General features: G+C 37.9%; 1 protein-coding gene across 6 annotated transcripts in view; it reads right to left on the reverse strand.

Annotated features, from left to right (window-relative positions):
• Window positions 1-22337, reverse strand: part of EIF4G3 (eukaryotic translation initiation factor 4 gamma 3) — a 371582-nt gene that overhangs the window by 135996 nt on the left and 213249 nt on the right. For 4 of the 6 annotated variants that reach the window (XM_044667835.1, XM_044667834.1, XM_044667832.1 and 1 more), the window contains 3 exons: window positions 14188-14367; window positions 13329-13443; window positions 5831-5928 (listed from right to left, as the gene is read on the reverse strand). In XM_044667835.1, coding sequence (XP_044523770.1) covers window positions 5831-5928; window positions 13329-13443; window positions 14188-14367 — 393 coding nt within the window. Of the gene's footprint in view, window positions 1-5830; window positions 5929-13328; window positions 13444-14187; window positions 14368-15235; window positions 15257-22337 lie in introns of all 6 variants that reach the window. The other 2 variants (XM_044667830.1, XM_044667833.1) reach the window with 1 other exon arrangement.

A 22337-nucleotide genomic window follows, 5' to 3' on the forward strand; every position in this document is an offset into this window, starting at 1 on the left:
TATATTCCTTAAAGCACAATAGCATTCCATTACATTTATATGCCAACTTTTGTTTAGCCATTCCTCAATTGGTAGGCATTCCTTTAGTTTCCAGTTCTTTGCCATTAGAAAAAGGGCTACTATAAATATTTTTGCACATATTGATTCTTTCACAATCTTGCCTTGGCATTTTTCTCTACAGATCCTAGCACATGGTGCTTGTCACATAGTAGACACTTAAAATTAATTAACTGAGAATAAAAGAAAAGCAGTAGCTAATCTTTCTCTCTCTCTCTCTCTTTATCTATCTATCTATCTATCTATCTATCTATCTATCTATCTATCTATCTATCTATCTATCTATCTATCTATCTATCTATCTATCTATCTATATTCATTCCTGCAACACTCACTCTCTCCATTAAGGTAGAGGTTCTTGACATATAAATAAACTGCATCATTCTCTAGCACCTAAAATAATGTTCTAAATATATTATATACTTAACAAATATTTAAATTAATATTAATTAATATTTGATTAAGTTAATGTTTGATGATTAACAAATATTTAATAAATAAGCTTTATTCTACATAACAACTCTACCACACTGGCAGCGAAGAACTTCCATTTGGGAGCTATGATATGCAGGGAAGCTACTGACTCTACTGACAAGTGAAAAAAAAGAGGAACCTCACAATACCTGTGATTGATCTAAGATTCCACAGCTAGATGATGTGGAAATCATAGTAAGAATAGCAATTTCCCAACTTCTGGTAATAGTTCTCCTGAATTTTCTATTTGATGTGGTAGGGGAAATGACTTTTAGTAAAATAGATTCCCATGCAACATATATCCTTTTCCTCACTTAATTTGACAATAATATTGCAGAAATGCCATTGTTCTGGTCCTTGTGCTTCCTACACATAGGACAAGTGCATAACATTCAGCTATCTTAGATGTGAATTTCAGGGGGGAATTAGTTAACACAAATGAAATCCAAGGGGATCTCATCATTATGCAGTTTCAAATCTAAATTCAAAACATAAGCCCTGAATGGTACCTATGGGGAAAAACACTGCCCAAGAGAATGAGTGGATATTTACAGAAAATAAAATGGTGACTAGTTCTCTAATGCTAGGGCTCAGGTACTAATACTAATGGTTCACAGAGATTTGGTTTTTTATGGTTTAAAAAGTGATTCTGACAGAATCCATTTGTTTGGATGTGCAATCAGAGCTTCAAAGAGCAGAACTGATTATAGGCAACGGTCTTCTAACTCCAAGGGCCATATTCTGTTTACTTCAACCTGCTGCCTCTCCTGAGAACTCAAGAGGGCTCATAGATGACTCCTAGAACACTGTGGCATTTTTCTCAATTCTATGATGTTCCTTCTTATCTACACTAATGTAAAACACTGTGAAGTCAACCATACCTGGTCATGCTTATTCAAAACAAGACCTATATTCATTCTCCTCTTATCTGTAGCCTCAAAGAAGAAAGAAGTGACAGGTCTGCAAAAAAGAGTGAATGAAAGGAAATTCAACTGAAAACTACTAGAGGTACTAGGAGAAAGAGTTTGATGAATCAGAAATGAATAAGTTTTGCTCAGTTGGGAAAATGTGCCTAAGGAATTAAATGACCACATCATTTTGACTGATTTTTGAAAACTTTTAACTTGAATTTTTTTAATGAGCTCAGAATAATGCACAGTATTTAAGAAAACAGGATTCTCTCTCAATTCTCTATTGTAAAATATATCTGCTTCCTCTTGGCAGAGATGGGTAACCCCCAGAGGGGAATATAATAATATATATTGCCATGGATAGTCAGTATATAAACAGTTTTTTTCCTTAACTTTTTTTTTAATGAATGATTCAATTTGGGGAATAGAGGATATTTTTGAAAATGACTTTTGAAGAAAGAAAGAATTCATGAAGTTTAAAGATTATATTATCATTTAGTGGTTTCAGTCCTTTTCAGCTTTTCATGAACTCATTTGAGGTTTTCTTGGCAGAAATACTACAGTGGTTTACCATTTTTTTCTCCAGCTTAATTGACAGATAAGGGAACTGAGGCAAATAGACTGAAGAAGCTTGTCAAGGGTTACAAAGATAGTAAATAAGTGTCTTGGGCCAAATCTGAACTCAGTTCCTCCTAATTTCAGGCCTGGCATGGTACTCTTTCCACTGCATACCTAGTGTGATAATTAGATTAAGTCTACACTGCCCATCTTTAGATTTAATCACCAAAGGTGAGAACACCTCTAATTCTGGGAGGTCCATAACACATGTATGCTAGAGTAGGTGATGAATCAGAATCAACTGACTGCCCCCTAGGCAGTACTATGAGAAGTGTCTATTGTGATTGGAAATTAGGGAGGAGGCACAGGAAGTGATGCATAAATGACCACTTTAAAAGGAGAAGGTCTTCTGCTGGGGGGAGAGGAGGGGGAAGACTTCTGGTGAAGGAGCTCCTCTGGTCCATGGAGGAGTGCTGGCTGGAATGCTGAGACCTTGTTGAGACTGCTTTCAATAACTTCTTTAGAAGTCCACATGGTAAGTTTAAAGACTGAATCTTCCTAAACTTCTCTTAAGGAACTTCCCTTTAATAGACTCTGTGAATGAAACTTTGCTTCATTCACCTCCAAGGCTCTGGCCCTCTGACTCTGGCTGAGGGTTAATTAGATCTACCTGGATTAATTAGAGGATCATAGTAATTTACCTACTGTGTTAGATTCTTATTTCCTTATTTCCCCTCTCTCTTCTCAATTGTAAATAAAGTTCCATAAAAGTCAATTTTGACTTGAGAGTATTCTTAATTGAGGATTGATAACTGTTCAGTCCTCTGGTGACCAATCTTTTAATATGTTCGACCAAAAAACCTTTTCTCGCCCCTTACACTAGTTGCCTTAAAAGTTAATGAACTCTTCTCTAAAAAGAAAGCAGCATTCCTATTCTCTTCATGTTCCCAAGTAACATATTAAATTGATAAGCTATGATTCTCTACTAGAAAACAAGGTCCAAAAAAGGGCCTGAGTACTGTGAGCTCAACAGTTCATTTAAACTTCATACCTCTTTCAGCATCTGAAAATAAAATGAGTGATTACAAAGAATCTCTGGGGGAAATGTCTGACAATGTCTACAAACTACAGCAACATATGGATCTACTGTCATAGTAGTTGAAGAATAGTTGTATGCAGTTGGCCAATGTCCTAAAAATATTTTGAAAGAATAATACACTTCAGCTTCTACTGGAATTTTGTTACGAAATGCCCTGGTAATGCTCTACTCTATAAGTTCAGGAAAGTTTGCCAAGTTCCTCTGCTATGGATTGGCCAATATGACAGCAAAGGAAAGTAATAAATGTTGGAGGGGATATGGCAAAATTGGGACACTAATACACTGCTGGTGGAGTTGTGAATTGGTCCAACCATTCTGGAAGGCAATTTGGAACTATGGCCAAAAGGCTTTAAATGAATGCCTGCCCTTTGATCCAGCCATACCACTGCTGGGTTTGTACCCCAAAGAGATCATAAGGAAAAAGATTTGTGAAAATATTCATAGCTGTGCTCTTTGTGGTGGCAAAAAATTGGAAAATGAGGAGGTATACATTGAATAGGGAATGGCTGAACAAATTGTGTTATCTGTTGGTGATGGTATACTGTTGTGCTAAAAGGAATAAAGAAATGGAGGAAGGAATCCCATGTGAACTGGAACAACCTCCAGGAATTGATGCAGAGCGAAAGGGACAGAACCAGGAGAATCTTATACACAGAGACAGAAACACTGTGGCACACTCAAATGTAATGGACTTCTCTACCAGTAGCAATGCAATGGTCCAGGACAATTCTGAAGAACTTAGGAGAAAGAATGCTGTCCACATCTAGAGAAAGAACTGTGGAACCAAAAATGCATTAGAAAACTATATGACTGACAACACAGTGTGATAGGGATGTGATATTAAAGGATCACTCTACTATAGATATGAACAACATGGAAATAAGTCTTTGAACGATGATGCATGGATAACCCAGTGTAACTGTTTGTCAGCTTTGGGAGTTGGGGGAAGGAGGGATTTATTAAGATCATGAATCATGTAACCATGGAAAAATAGTCTAAAAAAAAAAAGTTCCTCTGCTATGGTGTGTCATGATAGAGAAAACTAAGATAAAGCAAAGAACAAAGATGTTATCACTGAAATGAACAGGAACTGAAGTTTTTGGATGTGTCTCTTTAGGGACCAGTTAGTGTTTTGGTATATATGGCAGGGGACAAGGGAGGCCATCAGATAAGATGGAATGGTTGAACCGTACAACAGTATGAATCCAGGGTCTGTCACTGCCAATCTGGTTGATGAAAAAGTCACTTGACCTTGCTGATTCTCAGCTTCCTTATCTGTAAAATGGGGATAAGGAATCCTTGAGCCACTACAAAGGCATAATACAGAAAGTGCTTTCTAAGCCTAAAAATGCTACAGAAATGTGACCTGCTATTATCTATCACATTTGTTGCTTTATCTATGTCCTTTTGTGATTTAAGAATGATACTAATAACTATTTATTAAGCATTTTACAATTTGTAAGGTATTTAGGAATATCATCTTGTTTGAGTCTCATGAAGACTTTATGAGGAAAGCACTAAGGCACTGTTGCCATCTCTTTATAGATGAAGAAACTGAAAGTCGTTGAGATTTCATGTTTTACCCATGGACTATGTGGTATCAGACACAGGATTTGAATTCAGGCCTTCCTGACTCTACTTTTCAGATTTTCAATTGAAGGGAAACACCAGGATATGTGCTGAGGAAAGGAAGGACCAGTCAGATATGTACAGAAGAGCTGCCCTGCCTGAGAAGAATGGGAGGGCATTTAGTTTTCCTCCTGGCAAACATTTTGAGTGCTTTTTCCATTAAAATAATATCTATATTCCCAAAAGGAAATGCTTGTCCTTTGTCCAGTGGTTTCAACATGTTTCCTTTCACTAACCCTACCCAGAAATCCAAAGGGATTTTCAGAAAGGATTTGGGTTGGGGAGTCAAGCTGCAGGTCACCAGAAAGAAAATAAAGCCAAACCAGCTTGATCATCTCAAACCACCCAGGGCCCAAAAGAGAGTAGAAAAAGCACCAGATCTATGCCCTCTCCTAACAGTACTAGGATACACATTTATGAGGAAAAAATATAAGATCTCCATCCCTTAGTTCAGGTCCAAATTCTCTTACAATTTTTTTCTTCAGGGACAGCTGGATGGTTCAGTGGATAGAGAACAAGGCCTAGAGGTTGGGGGACTGGGTTTAAATCTAACCTCAGGCACTTTCTAGCTATGTGACCCTGGGGAAGTCACTTAACCTCAATTACCTAGTATCAACTCTAAGGCAGAAAAAGTAATGGCCCTAAATAAATTATTTATTTATTTGTTCGTGTTGCATTTTATTATATTAAATTTATTATTATATTACTATAGCCATATTCTATATTATTATAATTAAATTTTTATTAAAATTAAAACATATTTACTTTTATTTAAATAAATACATTCTTTCTACTTTAATCTTCAGACCAGCATGGCCCAAAATAGTCAGGGAATAGCAAAGTGACTGATTTTATACATTTACTATTTGCCAGATCCTAAGTGAACTCATTTAACATTTAGCACAAGCAGAATTCAATGTGAAATGAGACATTCTTGCAAATATGATTTAAGTGAATTTAGTGTCATGAAAGGCCTTCTGGAATTCTAAAACCTGCCTTCAGTGTAACCAATGAGATAAGTCTAAGAGGCTCAGCTTATTTATTGGCAGCCATGACCGAAGAAGACAAATCTGGAATGCAAAAACAAGAGAAGTGCTCTTACCGTTTTTTTCTCTCTCTTGGCTGGAGGAGGCTGCTGCTGTGTAGGCACTATGATGGGTGCTGACTGATAGACTGGCTGACTTGGATAGAATGGTGTCCCTAGAGAATTGGGAAAGGAGGAAAACAAGGCTTCAGTTCACTGGCCATCTTTGCCCGTTGAAAAATGACTTTTTCCCCATTTTAAGCCCATAGCCCAAGAGGGGACATTTAAAAAAGCCCCAATCATATCTGTTAGTAAATCTCTACAGCTTATTCCTAACTATAGAAGGTTAACCAGCAAAAGGCTGAATTCAACCATAAGTAGTAAAATACCCCTATCTTCACTGAGTATCTAGTATAAAAATGTCTAAACAATATTATTTTTAAATAATCAACAAATACTTAGGAATTGTCTACTATGTAATAAGGCACTATGCTGGGGAAGAAGGGTAATGGCAGGGAGGGAAATTGATTATTGTTCACATTACAGTCCTTGCCATATAGCGGAGAGGGATCATAAATACACAAAAAGTTAAACAGGCAAACAAGATTCAGAAAAAGGCAACAGTACAAGATATGCCACAAGGGAGGAAAGGATTAATTGCCAAATGAATGATGAAGACAATGAGGGATACTGAGCCCAGAGGAACGTGCAGTGATGGTGGGCAGGTGTGTTCTGGAAAATCATCAAGGAATTGGAGGGATTTTAACTGGCTTGGTATGAAGGAGAGGTTTTGGCTAGACAGAGAAAAATGCTGAGGGCCTCCCAGATTAGGACAGGGAGATAGGTAGAATGGCCTAAACAGAGGCAAGGAGATGGGAAAATGAGAAGCATGTTCAACAACTGGAGGGGAGCGATATGACCAAAAAAAAAATAATAATAAAAAGGAAACAGAATTAGAATTAGACTGTACAAAGCTCCAAACAGAGAGAGGCTAAGGAATTGAAACTTTCCTCTAGGCAATGGGAAGCATCAAAGGTTTCTGAACAGTGGGTATGACAAGACTGAAATCATTCTTTAGGAAAATTATTCTGGCAAATTCTACAGCAAGGACTGTAAATTACTCCATAAGAACAGTGACCATCTTGGTTAAACTTTGTATAACCCCCAGCACTTAACATAGTACTCTACACATAGTAGGCACTTAATAAGTGTTTGTTGAATGAATGAATAAATGAACAAATGGACAGATGGGCAGATGGATGGATAGAGAGATGGATGGATGGACTGACTGGAGAAAAGTGGAAAGGAGAGAGACTGAGGGCAAGGAGATCAGTTTAGTGAAGGCTACTTCAATAGTCCAGGCAAGAGGAAATGAGGACCTGAACTAAGTGGTAGCACTGTGAACAGAAAAGAAGGAACTAATGCCAGGACATCACAAAGATAGAATCAATAATAACTGGTGACTGAATGAGAGGTGAGGGAGAGAGAGGAGTCAAGATGACTGAGGTTTTTAAAGCCTACCATTAACAGAAATAGCAAAGTCTGGAAGGGGAGTCAGTTTTGGGGGAAAGATGATGAGTCCAATTTTAAGCATGTTGATTTGACCTGATGGGAAGGCATCCAAGTGGAAGGAGGCAGAAGGCAGGTTGAAACACAGGCCTGGAGCTGGGGAGAGAGGTTAAGGATGGGAGTCATCCAAGTAGAAGTAAGAATAGATGAGATCTCCTAGGGAGAGTATATTTTCCAGCAGTTAAATGTACAGCATAAAGAGGGAAAAAGGCTAGTGACCCATAGGACTTAGGGCAGGAAAGAACTTTAGATATCATCCAGTATTACCCCGTCAATTCACAGATGAGGGAAGTGAAGCTACTAACTAAGGTTCGGTGGCCTACTAATGGAATGGATTCAAACCCAGGTCCTTGGACACCAAAATCAGAGATCTTTCCATGATAGCGTGCTGCCTTTAAGATTATTACAGGAAACTCTTTTCAAAGCTTTGCCTCAATGCTGAAAACACAATTAAATCTATTCTGAAAGCATGCTGACCTCTCTAAGTCCTTAACTACAGAATTTGAGAAATACCATAGTCTCGCAAATGAGGTTTCAAATGCTCCTAGAACATAATCTACTCAGCTTGCCAAATTTTTCTCTCTAATGGAAATAGGATCCAAAAGGTGAACCAGTCATATTTACAAAATCTCCTAATGAAAACATTGTTGAATCAACAGCATAGGAGGGTAGTGTAATCTCAGAATACCAGGGATTAAGCAAATAAATACACACACCAAAGCTTCCTTCTAATGGAAGACAAAAGAATGGGAGGCCATTTACTCTATCAAATATCTGATAAAATAATTAAGCCAAGCCTATGCATTATTTTAGGATTATGATAGGGGAGAATTTTGATATCATAATTAACTCTCTCATTTTCATTCTAGTGAAATGTTTAATTATTTCTATGAACAAATAACACTAGTGATATTGTTGGAAGCATAGAAAAATCCAAAACCCTTAATCTATCATTTTCCTTCATCACTTGTTTTAATGGAAAACAACTGGCTTCAGTGACTTACAGGCTTTTTTTTTTTTTCCCATTTTTCTATTCAATTCTATTTGAATCTGGTATTCAAATGAATTCATCCAAAACACATGAGGGTTTTAAGGTATGAGTGTGTGGTTAGCACAATGTCTGCCATATAGCAAGTACTTTTCATCTATATGCAGATATATAGGCATAAATACCCACAAAAACAAAAAGATACAGGCACATGTATGCACACACCAAAATACTCAAAAATACCTTGAGACAAAAACACTGAAATAAGCTAGAGAGGAAATAAATATGTAAGCCCTCATAGAACCTATGACTTGGGAGAGTTTATCATGATGATAAAGGAGTCTTAAGTTTGGGGCTAAAAAATATCTTAGCAGTTACTTAATTTACCATCTAATTTTACAGAGGACAAAAAAGCAGTCTCAAAAGGGGAAATGCCTTCCAGAGGTCGTAATATATGACAGAGGTGAGATTCCAAACATGGGAACCCAGAACTCTTAAGGGGGACCTAGGACTTTTCTACTGTGAGATGCATCAAGAGAGGCCATCTGGTAGACCTGAGCTGGGCTTAGTCTCCATGCCACTGGATCTTCTTCAGGCCTTTCCAAGGCTGTCATCTAGTCACCATGCTGCACTGGATTTCTTAGTGTCTAAGGAGAGAACTACAAGTAAAGGCATCCTTGGAGGATGGAGCGGGGATGGAATGGCACTGGTGAAATAAGAGAGGCTCCAATTGGTTGGAAAGAGCATGGGCTGGGGGAGTGATAGGAAATCAATCTAGAAAGAGATTCTGCAGTTGGCTTGGGAAGGGCTTTAAATATTTTTATCTAGAACCAGTAGCAGAGGCACCTAAGCTTAAGCTTCCCGATCAGGGACTTTAGGGCACAGCCATGTCTGGGCCTCAGGAGTCTCAATTTGCCACTTTATGGAAGATGGACTGGAGAAGGGGGAGACTGAGAACAGGACACCAACTCAGGGCTATTGTAGCAGCTCAAGAGGAGGGAGTCAAGGGCCTCAGGTAAAACAGGTCAATGATATAGTGGTGTACAAGTGGTTTGGGAATGACTCCTGCAGCATCACGGAGTCATTTCCAGGCTGGTGGGATACAGTCAATTTTGCTATTTGTGATCTTAGTACTGCCCCCCATGCCTAGTCTTTCCCAATTAATTTCTTAAAAGATGTTCCTGACACAAAGCCTTTTAGCCTTCGACCTCTTTTGCTAATTAATCCTCAGACTTATTTTCCACCCTCCTCCTCATTCACTATCCTTTGAACGGAAGTCATTGAGTACTGAAATATAGGATGGTTTCATTTCTATAATCTTAATGAACTCTTCATGGAATTTTTCTGTTTTATCATCTTCTACAAATGGAAACTGTAACAAATAAATTATACTATTTTTGCAAATGAAATGTTTCTTATTGGCCATGGATACACAATAAAACTTCACCAATGTCTTTGTCTCTCCAGAGAAGATCTGAGAGCCAGCCTTCCTTTGAGCTCAACATTCTTTTCAGTTGGGGCTTCATTCTAAATGAGAAGTTCAAGGTTATTCTAACTCTATTCCTCTCATAATATGTCCATTGACAATGTTTCACATTTTGTTTGTGGATAGCCAAGACCAAATGACTGATCTTTTAGTGTCTAAGATTCTGCATCACCACACTCATCCAGGCTGATCTTCAGAACTAAGTTGATACCATCTATTGTCATTTGAAATTTATCATGGAGATGTTAGCTACTATTGAGAGTTGATCAAAATCTGGTATTATGATTTATGAAAAAATAGTATGAATGAAGGCACAAACAAGGGAGAAAGAAGGAGCGTAGTCAGTCAATAGTTAATCAATCAACAAACATTTATCAAGTGCCTACTATGTGCTAGGTGTTGTCCTAAGCACTGGAGATACACAGAAAGGCAAAGATAGTCTCTGCTCCCAAGAAGATAAGCTAACTGGGGAGACAACATGCAAACAACTATATACAAACAAGTTACAGAGCGATCAATTTGACATAATCAACAGCAAGAAGGCACTAGAATTAAGGGGGATCAGAAAAGGCTTCCCTAGAAAGTAGGGTTTTACCTGGGTCTTGAAGGAAGCCAGGGAAACTGGAGGCAGAGATGAGATAAAAGAGTTCCTAGCTTTGGGGAGAGCCAGTGAAAATGCCTGGAGTCAAGAGATTGAGTGTCTCCTTCAAGGAATAACAGCAAGGAGGCCAATGCCACTGGACCACAGAGTCCGTGAGTGAGGTGTAAGAAGACTGGGAAGGTAGGGTGGTGATGGTGGTTAAAAAGTGCTCTGAACACCAAACAAGATTTTATATTGGATTCTGGAGGCAATAGGGAGCTATAGGAGCTTACTGAGTAGAAGGGTGATACAGTCAGGCCAGTGCTTTGGGAAAATCACTTGGACAGCTGAGTGGAGGATGAACTGGAATGAGGAATTACTTTCATCCTTTCCTTTCCCTTTTCCGAGTCTTTGATTGCCTCATTCAACCACACCTGGAGTGAACTTTAACCCCTCGGCCCAATTCACTTCTTCCAAGCAACTTTCCTTCATTCCTCCAAGGCAAAAGTTTTCTCTGCTTCCTCACATTATTCTGAGAACCAGGTCTGGAACTCACTCTCCCCATACTGCACTAAGGCCTAATCTAATGGGAAGTACCCAGAGACGGTCAAAGTTAAATCTTTCTTAGAATCTTCAAGTTTAAGCACAAGGTTATTCTTAAGTTGAGTACTTAAGATTAATTGAATGAATGAATGAAACGTCCAATGCAAAAGTTCAACATTACACAAAAATGCTTCAAAACACAGAAGGTAAAAAAAAAAAAAAAAAAAAAGCAAGAGGCGGGTGAGTGGGGGAGTCCCCCTAATGTAAAAACAGGTAAATTTTTATGGCTGTTCCTAGATAGTCAAGTTTCCTTCTCTCCTTTAAATGCTGCTTCAGAGGCTGACCCATATATGATGTCCTTTCTGAGATATCACAGAAAATGTACTGGGGCTTATCATCAGGTAAATAGCAACCAAACTAGGCAACCCATAAAAATTAATTATCTTCTTTGGGGGAAAATAAAAGAGTTATCCTCCTAAAGCCCAGTGTACAATACAATTTCCAAAAACTCTTTAATCTGGGTAGTGAGGGAGAATGCTGGTGTCCCCTTGTTCTACACTAAGATAATACAGCCATGGGTCCTATCATGTATTAATAAGGTTTTTTGTTTGTTTTTAAAATGCTTTAAGTCAAACAAGATTACAGGGAACATTACCAACTGTCTATTGGATATTTTAAATTGGATGTCCACAAATGCCTCAAATTCAACATGTGAAAAACAGAATTCATTCTTTTTCCTCAAATCCACCCCACTTTTGAAAATCTTTTTCTTCTGAAGATGACTGCTCCCCAGTCGTCTGTGCAACTAGAACCTCTGTGCTATCACCTTGCAAGGCCATAAGATCACAGACAGAACTAGAGGGACGTCACAAGTCCAAACTGTTTCACTTTCTATACCAAGAAGGAACCTAAGACTCAGAGTTGGAGAGTGACCCTTGCTCAAGGCAACAGGGGTATAATAATGGCAACCCTGTAGATTTTTCCCTCCCAACAAGCCCCATGGTATGTTACTAAGCGGCACAGCATGCAGAAAGCCTCACAGCTGAGATTCCAGCCTGGGACTTCAACACCCAAATCCAGAGCTTGTTTACATGTTCACCAGCTCTACAAATGCATTCAATGCCTTTAAATGTCTTTTAAAGAGTGGGAAATATGTCACCCCTTCACTCTGTCTAGCTTAGGACTTGAAATGAGAATAGTTTTTCTTGTTGCTATAATGCTACTGGATCTAATCCCACCAAAGTCCAGCTGGGCACCTCAGAATGGGTCAGGGGGTAGAGGGGAAGGGCCGGCAGAGGGCAGATATTTTTTTTGTAAAAGTCCTGCCTCTCTACCAAAGATATGTACTGCTTGAAACAAGGAAATCAAATTAATCCCTCTTTTATTTTGGACAATTTTAGAATTTTCTAGATTTACCATAATGTTTTTTGACCTAGAATTAAATTTTAGTGAATTAAAAATTAATTTCAGTTACTAGAGGGTTTAACATTTCCTTACAAAGCAAATTCAAAAATTAACACTTGAGAGCTCTGCATGATACCTATATATAGCATTTCTAACTTTTCAAAACACTTTCATAGCTAATATTACTTTACTTAAAAATATTTTACTAATAATCGATCATTATTAGATAAAAGATTAATATTATCTTATAATCTTATTCTGATTACAACTCAGTAAATAAATATAAATAAATGAGATAAAATGAAGTAGGTTTCCATTTTACAGATGAAGAAATTGAGGGTTTGCTGTATCACTGACAAAGAAGGGACAAAAACCCCAACCTTAAGTTATTCAGGTCTGTGTTCCACCATAAGATCACAAAATTCCAATCTGAAAGATCTTCAAAGAGCATCTTTCTATTCTAATCCAGCCTCAGACATTTCCTAGCTGTATGAGACAAGTCACTTAATTCCAAATGCCAAGCCCTTTCTACTCTTCTCTCTTGGAACTGATACTCATCATTGATACCAAGATGGAAGGTAAAAGTTAAAAAAAAAAAAAGTACATCTAATCCAAATTATTCATTTTCTAGATGAGAGAATTGAGAGTCAGAGGGATAAAATCCTTATTTAACCAGAGATGATTCATTCAAAGAAAAGTCTTCTGATCCTCAAATCTGACATTCTTCTCTAAGACTGCATTTTCTAATAGTATTTCTTCATGATAATATGGTACATCCATAATATGAATTTGAAGGCACATTATTTTATTTAATCCTTTCAATAACCATCTGCAGTTGATGGAGCAGAAGATTTGCCAGAGAACAAAGTCATTAAGCAACAGAACATGAGTTCCAGTCTTCAGGCTTCTTCTACAAGATTTCTTTGAAAAATCTTAGGAACTCCCCAGCCCCCAATCCATGAAAACAAAACACAACTGGTAAAAGTTACTTAATTCTCCAACTTACCATAGGCATTGGGGAATTCTCCAGGCCCTGGTCCAGGATAAAAGGGGCCTGGCCCTGGAGGCTGAACAGGATACTGCTGAGGAGGCCCAACATATGGAGGGCCACTATGCCGGTACTAGGAGAGAGAAATTGTAGATGCTTTTAAAAAGAATTGGCATGCAACAAAGAACTGTGACCTAAAACTCTTAACAAGTAATTTCCAAGGAGAACTGTCTTAAATGAGATAAAGCAATCTTAGTCAACACATTCAAAATAATCCCTGGCCACCAAAGGGGTAGTGAGGGAGGAATTTGAGTAAGACATTTTTAGGAAAAGACACAGAAGAAAACAGTGCTCAGGTAGACATGAATCAACAAGATTATCTTGATTCAAGGTAGGCAGACTTCAAGGAACCTGAAGGGAATTTATCACAGGAATAACACAAGTAATTACTTTTCTCCTTGGTTTGGGGATGGAATAAGAAAGGAGGTATAGAAACTATCATCTTATGAACAAGAGAAAAAAAAATTCTTCCCCTCCTCTAATTAGAATGTAAACTCCTTGAGGGCAAGATTTTTTTTTTTGGTCCTTTCTTTTTTTGGATTCCCAGTGCCTTCTATGTGCCTGTGCCTTACATATAGAAAGCACTAAGAAATGCTTGTTGAACTGAATTGAATTCTGTATCCTCTCTGCATCTTTGAAGTAAGATGTCAAAACTATATCTTTATCTAATGGAAATGACAAATGGCAAGATTCATGGACAATAACTCTCATCTCAAAAGGGGAACCCCGCTGCTTACCCTCCCTGATGACCTGAGTAGTAACTCTGAGTTTACTGCAGACATTTTTCTGGGTCCCATGGACCTAGAGAATACTTTACCTGTGGTATACAGTACTGAGGGCCCTGGGGCATTGGATACGGCATTGGCAGATGGTTAACCATCATGATGTGTTGATTGGTTTGATACACTGCAGTTGGTGTTTGGGCACCAGGACGGATGGAAGGGCTGCTGTTCTGGATGGTAGCTCTAGGAGGCTGTATTTGAGGCCTCTGAAAAAACTGAGGAGGGGAAAAAAAGAGGTTTATTTATTTACTTCCCCCCCCCCAAGCAAAGGACGAAGTTAACTTTGTTTGCCGGAATCTTTTCAAATTTTTCTCATCAACTTGAAGTCTAAACACAATGTAAATGAAAATAAACTAGAACTCAATAACTAGATTAAAGAAAAATTGATGTTCTATAACAGGTTATATTTTCAGTTTGGGTTGTCACATGCCTGAAAATTGTGTAATTACTTCAAATATTTTACAAGTTAAACCATATATCACAATTTTAATTTTTGAAAATGCATGTTTAAAAACACAACAATTGTAAAAATGCTTTATGGATACCACATACCAAATAAGTTTCAAAGGTTTTTAAAAGGCCATCATTTATATATGAGTTCATGAGACACATAGAGAACATGAAAATCAAAGTTTCTACCTGCATATTTAAGTGCAAGTTTATAATCATGGCTAAAGTGGCCTTGGAATTCCCCACCAATTATTTTAAAGCTTTGGGTAACCAATTAAATATGTTTCAATTTTCGAGAAGATGACAACCCCATTCTGAACTGAACCAATCAATTTCTCCTGCATATCTATTTGGAGTAGCTTGCCAAACAAGTGGGGAACACAAATAGAACTAGCATTAAAGTAACCTAGTGCAAGAATTGTTGAAATCTAAAATAGCATTAGAAACAAGCAACCATAACCAGAGTCATTCATCGTTCTCACATTAGGCTCAGTGGCCTTCAAACAAAAGACCAAAATATGAATTCTCCACAAGGATACATTGATTCAATAGAAAAAGGAATAATGGACAAATGATATCAGTAATATGGTGGTAGAGGAATAACTAGGCCATGCAGAACCAGTAGTTTGTTACCTGGATAGGTCTGAATCCTCCCTTCAATGAGGAAGCAAGATAGCAGCAGGAAACAGAAAGAAAGCCAATGCAACAGCTTACAGATCAGTAGGAAGGGGCAGGACAAAGCATGCAGCTCAAGAGAAATATTATAAGTATATTTTTTCTAACAACAGAAACTTAAAAACGTAAGCTAGAGTCAGACTCACAATCCTCCAATTTGGAATTCTTAAAAACTCAGACCTGATGGGCAAGCTGTAATCCACTAAGAAGAGAACAGTGGCAATAGCATTTGATGATCACAGCCACAATCTATATAACTGAACATAGGGGGCTTGCAAAATAATGACCATGTGGTGGTAGGAACAGAGTCAGAACTTCTTCTCTCTTATATGGTTCCATTAGACACCAATGGTATAATTGTGGATTTATTATTTTTGGCTTCTCTGGGCTCCACTCACCATAGTGAAAATGAGATGATATTAATTAAGGATGCTCTTCAAAATGAAATCTCCAAACATATTCATCTTTTAAACTACTTATTAGTTCCTCTTTGCCACCAAGAATGGCTAAGAGTTATCATATAAGCATCTTTGATATGAGGGGGGCTGGAAACTCAGTTTAGGATTAGAAATCTTTTTTTGAGCATCTTCAACACAATTCTTGGCTAGCACAATGCATACTAGTCCAAATGAAGGAACTGATCAGCTCTGACAATGGGGTACCAGCCCTTGTCTGTTTCTGCCCAAGTTCTAAGTCCCAAGGTACAAAAAACTGGCCAGGAGAAAGCATTTTAAACCCAAGACTAGAGAATATAATTAAGTACAGTCAAGGGGAGAAATAGGACTAATGCCCTGACCATAAAACCATTATGTCTTGACACCAAACTCTAGCTTAAAATAGTAAGGGAATAGTAGTCAGGGCAGAGGAGGCCCCATGAAGGTGAATGAGAGGAAAGCAATAGTAACTGGCAGGTAGCAGGGGGGAAATGGGGCAAGGAGATGTGATACAGTAAAGGGAAAGCATAAAAAGCTGATGTGGGGGTGACACGGAGACATGGGAGGTGAAGTGGTCAGTGTGGAAAAGGCAGAAAATGGGAGCTAGTCACAAGTGCAGCCTGAGCTTGCACAACTACTCTCAGCAAGATCATGCCTGTAATCGAGTCACGGACTTTTCTAATTGGGTTTTCCTTCTTTTGCCCCTTTAATTTGTCAAGAAGCCCAGGAACTTTATAGAGACTACAGGTGTCACATAAAACTCTTGTTATCCAAACATTTCACAGTTAGAGATGGACTACACTATTCTTAAAATTATATAAAACTCGATACTCAGTTTTTTCTTCTTTTGAGACTCACAAAATCACAGTATGTCAGAACTGGAAATGCCCTTAGGGATCTAATCCAAACTCCTCATTTTGGCAAATAAAGAAACTGAGATCCAGAAAGGGAACAGGACCTCTCTAAGGTTGTAGAACTAGTTAGCCAAAGAACTAGCCCGAGATCTCAAAGCATTCCATACCTCCCAAGTTTAGCTCAAAGGATTTCTAATATGAGCAAAATACCAATATGTGATCTCCACATCATGACTAACTTGCCAACAGGTTGGAAGTGAGCAGAGAACCTACCTAATCTGTGCACTACAGTCTGAAGAATGAATTCCTCTCTACTGCGCATGATATTGCCAACCAAAGTCACCTAGGGGTACAGTATTTCTATACCATTTCAAGGTTTCCAATGGTGCATGGAAAACTGCACAGAGTCAATCTCAGAGCCAGGAATATGCGGCTTTAAGTGCTGCCTCTGGGCCTCTCAGCAAATACCTCCAGTTCTCTGTGCCCTCAGACACTCTGATGCTGATGATATACAGTGGTAAAGGGAACCTCCTATACTAAGAAAGTTACAGATCCAACCCCTCTGCCTCTTCCTTGAAGGTTTCTGAAGAGGTCTGCCAAGTTGAGGCTTGAACTGAATGGAGACAGCCTAGGAGAGTAAAGACAGGATTAGATCTGAAATCAGAGAACCTGATTTAAACACTTACTACCTTAGGAATACTGAACATATTATTTAACCTCTCACGACATTCATTTCCTCATTTATTTAAAAGCAAAAGGGAGTAGGAGGAACTATATGACCTCTAAGAACCCTTTCAGTTTCAAGTCTTTAATCTTAAAATGCTCACCCCTAAAATAATGGGGAAGACACTGTCTACTATCACAGTCTGTTCTATTTGGAGACAGTTCTAATTGTTAAATACTTTAATTATGAAACAATGTACTACAAATAGTAAGAGATCTAGTGGAAAGAGCACTGAGTTTGGAGTCAGAGGGCCTGGGTTCCAATTCCTGACCTACCACCTGCACATAGGAACTAGTTGACCTCTTGGATCACCCCATGATTCTCTGAGGCACTTAATAAATGTCTGCTGAGCAAATGGATTCTAAATGAAGAATATCACATAGTAGTTTATAAATATATCCATCATTTATATCCATAACAAGCCATTGTGGTTATCACCATCATTCAGAAGTACTTTGAATTGTTTTAGGGGGAAAGTCCATATCCATTGGTATATTAAGTACAGAAGAGAAAAATGCCAGCTTCATTATTGGAACAGTCTCCCCTCCACCCCCCAATTCTCTGGATCTACTTTCCCAAAATTATGCCGGTAATTACGCAAGGAATCCTCACCTCCTTCTGTAAGTTTCCCATACCTGCATTTCTTTTGGATAGTCATTAAATCTACTGGGATTTTCAAACAGATCTCTCAGAGAATCACAAAAGGTCAGAGCATAAAAGACTTCTCAGAATTCAGCTAATCCAAAACCCTTACAAGATATATGGGGGAAAGGTTCAGATACAGGAAGCAATTTGCTCACAGTGATACAACTAAGTAAATGGTGAAGCTGGTACTTCAATTCAATGTTCATTCCCACTATTTAAGTGGGTTTCAGGATACTGCTCTATAAGACTACTTCCTTTAGGAGGTCTAATAGAGAAATACTGTTTGTTTTTTCTACTTTGAAAACTGTAGTAATAAAATATACTCTGATAGTTACAGAAATCATAATTTCCAAATCATACACTGATATATCCACATGAATAAAGCTGACAGTGTGTCCCAAGTAAGGAATTTTACCCTTGGGTTCCAAAGCTACTACAGCATCTGGAGCAAGGGTTTTGAGTGTTCCCGACTCACTGGGCAGGATTTGTGACACCTACAGATGCCTTCTCAGAATCATGTTACAAAGGAAACTCAAAATGAGCATCAACTTTTCTCAAGTTCCTAGACCTCATTTTAAGAAGCATGGATCTAGAAAAAAGCAAAGAACTTCCTTAACAACTCTCATACAAGACCTCTAAAAATTGGTTTCTGGTAAGTGGGGGATGCTAGCTAAACAAATATGGAGAAGTGTAATAGGGCTTCAAATTTAAATGCATCATTCCAGAAAACTAGTCTCACTAACTACATGGCCATAATTCTTTATTTCCTTTCTAGCTACATCTGTTTCTGTCTTAGACTGTTGTCCCCAAAGAAACATAAGAAGAGGGATTTACTCTTAATTTGCAGAATGTTTTTTTTGCCTCCTCAAATTCCCTATTTTTTTTCTCAAATTCTTACCAGTATCACGCTGTGACAGGGATAAACTATTTGGGAATAATTTTGTTCCTTTAAATAAAGATCATATGAACCAAAGGACACATACTTAATCTACAATATACCATAGAATAAAAAATAATGTCCAAAACATTACAATTTGCAATGAACAAAATGAGAAAAACACTATCCTTATATTCCTTCCTAAATGTTCAATTGTTCTGACCTATAGAATCCAAACTTCCCTTTGGAATATCCAATAGGAATTCAGGGGAGCCCTAGGGATCAGAGTTGCTATGCCCTATCAAATGACTGATACTGAGAGCCTCAAACAAGCTCCTAAGAATGGATTCCTCTGGCCTTTTCCCTAACCTCCTTTTCCTGTTGGAGCCTTTCTCTCAGCTGAATCCTGCACAGCTCTTTGATGATGATGATCACAAGCTATTTCAATGGTCTATCTTAAATGCCCTGGCTTATGAAGGTTCCAGAAAATCCTCAGCTAGAGTCACTTGACAAAAGTGAGGTAAGAGAACTGACCCAACCATAAAACAGACTGGAAACTTAAGAGTCTATAAATCTTTTTTCAAGTTCTACTATAATTCCTAATTAAGCAGATAAGTATCTAACTCTTTCCAAGTCCATTTTTCATTCTCTATAACGTGTGAAAAGTTCTTAGCATGTAAGCATGTAATGAAAGAATTTAATTAAGCTTCTTTGCAAAATAAAATTATATTGGGGGTGGGGGGGAACAGGGGAAAAGGGAAGGAGAGAGAAAAAGAGGAGGATTACCTTGACTACACTGACACAAAAGTGAAGAAAATCACAGGGATGTTCATATGAGCTCTGTGCATTAAAGGGAAAGCCTAACCTAACTTTGCTAACCCCAGAATTCTTTGTATTCTTATCCCTTCTTGAAATGTGAATCATTTTACAAAGAAAAAGGAAGAGATGCTTTTTTTCTTGGCAACACATAAAGAAGTTCCACACCTGGAATTCCCTTTCCAGAAGGTGAGTTAGTGATTTTGCTGAGGCACAGATGAAGAACTTGTACTACATAACTAAGGTCTCATTCCATTGATTAGGAGTTATCCCCAAATGATGGGAAAATCTGAGAAATCATTAACTGTATTTTTAAACTAAGCCATTATAAAGTGCTAAAAAAAATTCAGCCATTATCCAAAAGCTTAAATAAACAAACAAATAAATAAGGGCCGATACACTCTAAATATCACAGTGTTCCAATGATGGCACTAATTTAAAGTTCACATATATAGAAAGTCTTATAGTTCACCCTACACCTGTGTACAGGATAAATCAGGGTCAGTACTACCATTTCCAAATGGCTAGATGAAGAAACTAAATTTTGAAGGTTTAATGGTTGAAAAATTCTATGTATTAAGTGCCAAAGAGGGGACTAAAACCATATCTGCTGGATGAGAGCCTAGAGCACTCTCCATCAAACAACACTGCATAAATCCACAAGTTGGTCTGTGATAAGTAAACAATAAGCTTGAGCTCTGTTTTGGAAGGACAAGAGCTATGCCGCCTAAAAGGGCATTATTCTTTGATCCCTTCTAAATACTATGAAATTAGAGCAGTCATGGGGTTTTGTTGTTGATGTTTTTCAATTGTGTCCAACTCTTCATGATCCCATGGACCTTAGCATGCCAATACTGTCCACAGGGTTTTGGTTCTCTTGGCAAAGATATGGTTTGCCATTTCCTTCTCCAGTGGATTAAGGCAAACAAAAATTAAATGACTTAGTACTAAGTATGTGAGGCCACATTTGAACTCAAGTCTTCCTGACTCCAGGCCCACTGCTCTATTCTCTGAGTCACCCAGCTGAGTTTTAAGCTACAGTTAATTCTATTTTTCACTACCTGCTCTATTTTGCTGTATGAGCAGACCATTCTGCTTTACCAGGTGTTTTCTCTATATGATCTCCTCTAATCTTTGGACTATCTTCATGAATTATAGGTATTACTATCTAAAGATGAGGGAAAGCTCAGATATGTTCAAGGGTCCTGTCAAACCAAAGAGCATAAAAGCTGGCCAGGAAATGCTGGAATCTGAATGGCTACACATACTGATTCTAAATTCAGTGTTTCATTCACTCTATGCCAATATTTCTGTAAATTTAAATTAAGACAGAATATCCTATTAGAAACTGCAAAATAGAATTAGGCCTAGATGCATTTTCTGGGAAGATTATACTTAGGTCTAGCATTCTCTGTTACTTCTACCAACTACTCTAACAAAAAGGACAGATTTTTATATACTGAAAGATAGCTCTCAATTATCCCCCAAGCCTTCATTACTGCAGGACAAATCTCTAATTTTCTCAACAAATCTTCATATGACAGCTTCCAATTCCCTCATTAGACCATTTAACATCTTCTGCATATATTTCATCTTGGCAATGCCTTGCCTAATATGTGGCACCTAAAGCTCAATACAACATTTCAGAAACATTGAGATCAGGAGAATACAGAAGAATGTGAACTCCCTTCATTCTAGACACTATGCGTCTATTACCACTGTCTACAACTTGACTCACAGTGAGTTTGTGGTCCACTCAAACTCCTCTGGGTATTTTGATATGAACTGCTGGCATGTCATGGTTGATGAATCCCATATTTGGGCTTTAAAAAAATTAATTGTTGTGTGTCAAATATTAGAGTTAATTTAATTTCTTAGGTTTGGCCAATCACTTTAGTCTGTCAATATTTTTTGTTTCCAACTTAGTAATTTAAGTTTATAACTTTGTGACATATTTCAGTTAGATAAATATGACACATATCATCCAAGGCAATGACTGAAATGTTGACAAAAATAGAGCTAATGAAAAACCACTGAGACCCTGCATTAAAGATTTAAATGCTGTTTGGCAATAATCCACTAATCATCACAGTATGGGCAAGTTGGTGAGTCTATCTAAACGCAATATAAACTAGCCTAAATCTTTCTGTCTTGTCTGCAAGGCATATGGAGAAAACCTCCTTGCTAAAATCCAGATATACTCTTAGATCTTTTTTTTTTTTTTAACTCTTAACTTCCCTCTTAGAATTGACACTAGGTATTGGTTCCAAGTCAAAAGAGCAGTAAGGGGTAGACAATTAGGGCTAACTTATTTGTCCAGGGTCATACAGGTAGGAAGTTTCTTGAGGTTAGATTTGAACCCAGGACTGCCCCATCTCTAGGCTTGGCTCTTTTTCTACTGAATCACCTACCTGCCTCCTCTTTGATCTTTTAATCCACTGATGCAAAGGAAGAAAGCAGGGACTGTAACTTTGTTCTTTATAAATCCGTGCATGCTAGGAGTTAGCATGTTTTTCTTTGTAGCTTCTCTCTTTAAATATTCTCAACTCACCTTTTTAGCAATACTGCATTCAAAGGTATAGCCAAGAATTAAAGTCAAGCTCATTGGCCCATAGTCTGCAGAACTCATCTCCCCCTCCACTCACCCTCTTTCTTTAAAAAAAAAAAAAAAAAAAAAAAAAAAAAATAGACATGGGAAGTCCTAGGTTCA

This window comes from Gracilinanus agilis, chromosome 3 (assembly GCF_016433145.1).
Source record: "Gracilinanus agilis isolate LMUSP501 chromosome 3, AgileGrace, whole genome shotgun sequence".
Classification (NCBI taxonomy): domain Eukaryota; kingdom Metazoa; phylum Chordata; class Mammalia; order Didelphimorphia; family Didelphidae; genus Gracilinanus; species Gracilinanus agilis.